Source organism: Malus sylvestris, chromosome 12, assembly GCF_916048215.2.
Source record: "Malus sylvestris chromosome 12, drMalSylv7.2, whole genome shotgun sequence".
NCBI classification, from domain to species: Eukaryota; Viridiplantae; Streptophyta; class Magnoliopsida; order Rosales; family Rosaceae; genus Malus; species Malus sylvestris.
In genome coordinates, this window is record NC_062271.1 from 12770978 (window position 1) to 12778559 (window position 7582).

At 38.0% G+C, this 7582-nt stretch overlaps 1 protein-coding gene across 1 annotated transcript; it reads left to right on the top strand.

The window, feature by feature from the left end:
* Window positions 1–2835: 2835 nt before the first annotated feature.
* On the top strand, window positions 2836–6757 carry LOC126592099 (F-box protein At2g26850-like). Its single transcript, XM_050257855.1, has 5 exons — window positions 2836–3664; window positions 3807–3886; window positions 4106–4278; window positions 4367–4441; window positions 5682–6757. The coding sequence occupies exons 1-5, from the start codon at window positions 2999–3001 to the stop codon at window positions 5867–5869; spliced, it is 1182 nt and encodes a 393-aa protein (XP_050113812.1). The 5' UTR covers window positions 2836–2998; the 3' UTR covers window positions 5870–6757.
* Window positions 6758–7582: the final 825 nt, after the last annotated feature.

A 7582-nucleotide genomic window follows, 5' to 3' on the forward strand; every position in this document is an offset into this window, starting at 1 on the left:
TATGTGTTTTGTGTGGTTAGGGACTTAAGAAAAATTAATGGTGATTGTTTTGGGATGGACCACACACACGGGACACTTTCTCCTTCCCCGTGCCCTCTCTCTCTCTCTCCTTCTTCTCTGTCACTGTTATCTCTCTTCCTTCAAAATTGTATGTACCACACCCAAGGACCATCAAAACTTCATGGATCGAAGTGGAGATTAGCACCATTGTGTTCGTGAGTGCCCTACGAACTCAAAGGTACCATTTTCAGGTAAGAAACCCTTCGTTTTCACATTGAAAACTCAAGGTCCAAATTGAGTACTATTCAAGAACTTTGTAATGGTTGGTTTTTAGGACAATCCAAGCTCATAGTAAGCTCTAAGAAGTTCCCACGAATCTCGGGGACGTTCGTTTGGAAGTTTTGGACATCGGGACACCCTAGTTCGAAGGTGGCCGGTTTTGGTGAAGTTTCCTGACGTGATTTTCGAAGGTTTTGAGGTTCCAAAGTGGTATAGCCTTCTTCCCCTCGTGATTTAGGACATTTTGGTGAAAATTTCATGGAAAATGGTTGAGAATCGAGCGAGAAAATGGCGATTGCAGGTTTACCCAGTTTCCGGCGCCGACGAGTTTTTCCAGCGACTGGAGGTAGGGGATGATGCGTGTGGGGGGCGCGTGGACCCGTGCCTGTCCTGGCGCGTGAGGGCTCGTGACAAGCCCAAAAATTATTTTAAAAATACCTCGACGACCATGACGTCGAGTAGGTCACTGTGGTATATTCATATACCCAAATTGAGCATCGTATGAGAAGTTATTACGAATTGTCGGTTATGTGCTTTAATTAATGTTTTTATAGTTGTTTCGCATATAGGTGATACCTATTCCGAGGACGAGTGCATCCAGGGACGTCACGGGGGTTACGACCCTTCGACTTATCAGTGAGTGGGCAGTTATTTTCTGTTATTACCTATATACTACTGAATTTCCCAGAAATTGAATTTAAATAAAAGTATGTTTTTCAAATGCCATGCCTGCATATTATGAATTATATGAATTAGTAATTGATGCATATATATGTGAAATGGTGCTGTGGACGCACATGTGAGTATCAGGTGAGTTTAGATTGTTCATATGATTTATTGTAATGTGAATTGTGTTGAGAGCTTCTAACCTGCACCCTTGGTGTTAGTGCTTATAATATTCACCGCACCGCACACTCACCTTGGATCCAAGTAGGTGCATGTCGTACAGACCATGAGAGGGTTCTGACATACTAGTCGTACAGATCACTAGAGGTGGTTCTGACTAGTAGGTGACCTTAGATTATGTGCACAGATGATTGATGAGAGAAGCACTAGAGCATATTATTACACCATTCTTGTCGTACAGACTACTTCAGGTAGTTCCGACTTATGTGCAGAGTAGTGCCGTACAGGTCACCGTGGTGACTCCAGTTGGTTTAGATATTGAGCTATGGAATTAACCGTACAGGACCAACTGCAGGGTTTCCGGTTGATTCATTATGTCATCTGATATATTGATGCATTCTTAATCTGTTATTGATATTTATGGCATGGCATATTTTCTGGGTTTTGATAAAGAATTGTGATTTGAGATATATGAAGATTATATGCATATTATGTTATTTTCTGGGAAAGTATATAGGTTTTACAGCGAGGGGTTAGAAATGTTTTAAATGAAATGTTTTTGAAAAACTTTGGTTTTACTGACCCACTCAATTTTGTTTTGCGCCCCTCCAGGTTCTAGTTAGCAGCGTTGGTGGCCCACGAGGATTCCCATAGCGTACTAACAGACTACATAAATGTAGGACTCATCTGCGGGTGTTGTAATTTAGTTATGGTCCTACTTGACTGCACCTAGTACTTATGCTCTGAATTTGTGTGTTTCACACTTTAACTTACTCTAGCACGTTACTTGGTTATTATTGCTAGTATTTGGTTTTTGTTTATTCGTATTTCTCTTATCTATTGCTTCTGCGTCGCACTTTTGGTTACGTCACGCCCACGTGGCAGCCAGCACGCCTTGATTCTAGGATCGGGGTGTGTCAGTTTTCTTTTTGTGTTTTTTTTTTTCGAAATTGGAGGATGTTATGATCGCTCTTGGGTAAGGCTTCGGAAAAAAAAAAAAAAAAAAAAAAAAAAACTGTAAAATTTTTGTGTGAATTTACTTACTATCCATGATTTTGTTTTGTGGTAGAAGATAAAATTACCTTTTTATCCTCTTTTGGTTGATAAAGAGGGTTTTATTAATGTAGTTTAGATGAAAACTGAAGAAGAAAAAAATACTTGTTTTATTTCAAACTTTAGCTCACAGTTTAAGTTTTCAGATTTTATTTTGTGAAAAAACTAAAATAATTATCAAACAATTAAAAACTGAATAGATTACGAATATTTTTTATTTTCATTTTTCTTTAAATGAGAAGGAAAGAGGGAGAGAGAAAAAACATGGGAGTGGGGATTGGAGAGGTTTTTGTTTTTCATTTTTTATTTTTAAATATTAGATTTATGCTAAAATTACATTTGGATGATGCTTCAATAAAAAACAACAAAATTTAATTTTATGAAATTATATTATTGCTTATCATTTTTTCTGTAATAAAAAACTAAATAATATTTTCACTCTCTTTTAAATAACAAAGATGATTCTATTAATAAGTTGTTTAATTGTTTTCTGCTCTCAAATTTGTAGTACATGCAATAAAGGCTGGTCGGTTGGTGTGTAAATTAACTTGTCTTGAAAAGGAGGCCCACTTCCGTTGGCCAACCTAGCTAATAACTACATTCTCAAGATGTCAACTGTCATTTGTTCATCTGTCTTTGTCAAGCAAAATAAAAAACAACGCCCCCCCTCTCCTCTCCTCTCCTCTCTCATACATTATACATTTGCATCCATTCAAGGCTAGGATGAATTACTTCAATATTTGATTGATGCCAAACTCCAGTCAATCACTTTAAACTTTGAAGTTTCACTCGCTCACTCCATCCCTTTCAATCCAATCCAATGCTTTGCCTCCTTATTTCTTGTGCCTCTTTCATCCTCCTTTCTAAGTCCTTCACTCACCACAAACCAATATTACAAACATGGGAGGATAGCCTCAGATTAATCTCACTCAAGTTTTTGGGTGGATTTTTAAGTTTTCTCCCCAAAAGCAGGATTTCACTCCAACCCATCACCTCCAAATTCAAAAAGATGGTGACTTTTGGCTCAAATGTGGAGGTGGAGAGAGAAACTAGTCTCTCTCTCCTGGATTTGCCTGACTTGGCCTTGGACTGCATTCTTGAGAGGCTTCCCCCATCTGGGTTGTGCTCCATGGCAGCAGTTTGTGCTTCTTTGAGGGAGAGCTGCACAAGTGATCACTTGTGGGGGAACCATATGAACCACAAATGGGGTCGACTTATAGGGCCTGCTGCTTACAGAGAGTGGCAGTTGCATGGGGCCTCAAGAAACAGAATCAGAAATTACTCCGTTCGGACCGAGAAAAAAGGTCTAATGGAGTCCCTTGAGGCTAGTATTTTGCATTCCTCGTGGATTACTTGGCAAAAATTAACTCCAGTATGTAAAGTGAAGGCTAGTACGAGTTGTTTATCGGTCGATTCGATCATGTCTCTGTATCTCTCTCTTGAAACTGGCAAGTTTTGGTTCCCGGCTCAGGTCTATAACCGCGAGGTATTGCCGCAAACTTGATATTATCAGTAGTATCTATCTCTGCTAATATGTAGTTTGCACAATTTTTTTTGTTTGTTTGTTATTTTCTTGCTTGACAATTCATGAACACCTTATACATATGTGTGTGTGTCTTTTCCTGCAGAACGGTAATGTAGGGTTTATGCTGTCTTGTTATGATGCACGAGTGCGCTATGATTCGACGACAAACACATTTCAAGCAAGGTGGAGTATCGGTCTGCTTTATATGTGTTTTGACTAGAGAAGTACATATATTAATGATTAAGGTTCTTAACATAACATATGTTAAATCTAAATGCTATTTCAAAATTTTAACTTGCAATTCTATTCGTATAAGTTCCAATCGGCCATTGGATTAAAGTTCGATTCTGAAAAGGCTTATTTCTGAATGGTTCTCTCTTGAATTCAAAATTTACATTGCAGGTATTCACCTTACGGGCGGAGGGCAACAGAGGAAAATATACCATGGGATAGACTAAGAGCGGCTCCAGTTGATACTCCTCCTCACAAACTTCATGTCTCCGATTGTTTACATGACTTAAAACCCGGTGATTATATTGAGATCCAGTGGAGAAGAAACAAAGAATTTCCCTACGGTTTGTTTCTAAATCCCGCCTTAAAATGTCTCTCAATTATCCCTTAATTTTGGAATTTAGCAATAATTTGGATTCTTATGTGCTTTAGGTTGGTGGTATGGTGTCATTGGTCACTTAGAGTTTTGCGATGGGAATGAGAATGGCTGCCGTTGTCACTGCAATGGTGAGAAAGCATTTCGGTTTCTGCAATTCTGCTGAGTTTTCTTTGTTTTGTTTTCATTAGTGGAAGAAACATACTTCGTTCTCCTTTTTGTGTTTGGGAATTGTTATTAGCACTCCAAAAATCTCATTTGGCACTCCAAACTCTCTATAATTAGAAAGAAAAATACACTTGTGAGGAGTGTAGAATGAGATTTTTGGAGTGCTAATAACAGTTCCCTTTTGTTTTTGTTTTTTTGGTTACAAAATACAAACTTCCTTCCTATGTCAATCGATAAACATCACGCACGAGATGCCATATTAAAGTCTCCATATAGAAATCTATGGAGTTTATGATATCTCTTTCCCCGAATAGTTTGGCATTCAAGCATCTTCAGCATGGAAATCTAAGCCTTACCTTAACTTGGACACTTGAAAAGGGTTCTTTTTTACTCCAAACGAAATCAAACTAGTATGTGAACCATATAGCTTGTCCATACGGAATCACTTGTTATTATTGTCCATTGACTTGTGATATGATGCATTGGTCTGCTGCATTCATAATGCAGTGCCGTATGCCTTCTTAGTGACTGACATACGTTTCTTATTGGTTCTATTTTTGTTTCCATTTTTCTGGAAGTACGATGGCATGTTCATGCCTATGAATTAGAGAACTTAGATGGCAGAAAACTCAAAATCTAGACATAAAGATGACTTGACTCTGAAACTTCCTTTTCTGTTTCTTACATTTGAGGAATATGTGCCAGCTACGGTTGTTTGTCATGACCAAATCTGACGTCTTATCTATGTTCTGGTATTGAATATGTTTTTTTCCCTTCTCAACAGAATCCTTTGTTCTTAGCGGATAGCGCTTTTCCCATTCCTTGCCTTTTAATCATTGTTTTATAAACGAAAGAACTGTTACTTGACTAACAAGGAAAAGGGAAACCTATGTGCTAGTCTTGCTGAATTCATTTTTCTCATATCAACACAGCACCAAGTGCTTGATATTTGTTACATATGTAAACTATCTGTTTCATGCATTCTGTTGTTTCTTCTAATCACTATTGACCCTTAGGCTATCTGAAGGAAGCCGTTTGCTCAAAACCGAGTGTAGTGGCATTCTAGGATTCATATAGCCGACCCCACTTAGTGGGATAATGCTTTGTTGTTGTTGTTTGTTTGTAGGATTCTAGCTAGGACTATTTTCTTGACTACCACTACTGTATATAAGTATCTGACAAACAAGTACTCTTTTATTACAGATATAGTAAAACTGGAGTTCAGTCAGTACACTCCTGGTTCCCGATGGAGAGAAATGACGATAAACAGGAAGGACCATCGCGAAGAAGGCAATGAAGCAGACGGCTTCTATGCAGGAATCCGAAAGATTTACAATGAGGAGGAAATTGCAAGGTGGAAGCGCTTATGGCCGACCCAAGTTCTGGGATAAACCTTCCACTCTCAATCCTAACCACACTGTAAATATCAAGCCCCCCCCCCCCCCCCCCTTCCCCCTCTCTTTTTTTGCTGTTGACCCGTGCCTAATACGATCCGGGATTATCCGGATGCATATATATACATCAGTATTCTCAAAGCACAAGGTCCAGTTTACTCCATCGGTGAGAGGACATGATATAGGCCTGTTTGAGCCACGGATGAATTCTAAATGCTTGGCATCGTGATCCGTAATTTTGACAAAGAAGGTCCAAGCTTTTTCAGTGAAGTTAGTAGGATTGCATGATTGGTCCGAGATACCTAGTCAGGCTCAAAACTTTAAATTAAAATATCCAATCCAAGGTCCATTACCAATCCAAAGAGATCAAGGTCTGTGGTCCACAAACGAAGAGTGTTGTTGGCCAAGAGAAAAAAACTCACAAGTGAAAACGTGAGGATAGAGAAGATCAAGGCTCGGCCGAAAAGAGTAACTGATGTTTAATTCGAGGCAATCAAGGTCCATGTTCACCAAAGATTTTTGGTCCCCGGTCTTTTGAGAGAAGTGCATGGAAGATCATCACATCCAGAAATTCCGATAGGCAAGAATCAAAGACAATCAACTCAAAAATGCATGAAGATTCCAAATGAGCTTATTTTGCAGACATCGTATTACAAGATTAAGGGGGCCGCGAAAAGAAGATTTGCAAATTCGGAAAACTTACGAGCCAAATAATGGCTGATCCGGGGCCAATGTTGCCCTATAATGTGAAATTTAAAGAAAATAAGAGCACATCTCAATTGAAACGCAAAAGCGCAATTCATCTTGTTATTCTTGAACGTTTGTGATTCTACAGACTGTGTTTAGTTTATGGAATCACAAAAGATATTCGGAGTTTCTTCGGCAGATGGAATTTTTGCATTTTTTTTTTTCTTTGAGAAATTCTGGTTTTCTTCGGCAAATGTATGTTTTGAAGTCGGGAATTGAAGTTCAAATGGGAGCTGAAGTTGAATTTTTAGGTTTTGTGAAATGGGATTTTGTGTTTGTGAAAAATAGGACGATTGGTGATTGTATTAATGGATTGGATTTGGGGGTAACGGGATTGGGTTAGGTTCCGTTAGGAGCAAGTTTGGAAAAAATATTTATTGTGTATTGGGCTTTTAATTCAGCCTGGGACTTTTATGTTTATAAGGCATGTTATATGAATAATTTTGTCCTTATAATTAAATTTAAGCCCTTGTGGTTAAATAATACTTTTAAGACGGTTTTTGTTAAAATAAAGTTTGTCCAAACCCTTTTGGTCTAAAAAAAATAAGGGGAAACATACACCCACTTAGGAAAAAGGGTGGAAGAAAAGTCATTCTTTTTCTTTTCTTTTTGGCTTAATTTTATCTAGGTTCTTTGGATCTTGATTTAATTTCATTTTGCTCTATGTAACTCAAAAGTCACCACTTTACTTTTTAAAAATCAAAGTTTGCTCCACTTTGCACCCTAGAACTCGATTTTAATCTCATTTTGCCCCTGAAACTTGAAAGTCGTCTCTATAAAATTCAAAATTCCCTCCACATTGCCTTAGATTTGTTAATTTTGTATGTGGGTTTGATTTGGTGCAACAAGATAATCGATTTTTTTTTCATCTCTTCACTTTCTTTTAAACTTAATATCCTTTGATTGTTGAATGGTTAATGTATAGTAGAGATTTATAATATGTTGGAGTCCTATTTGATTAGG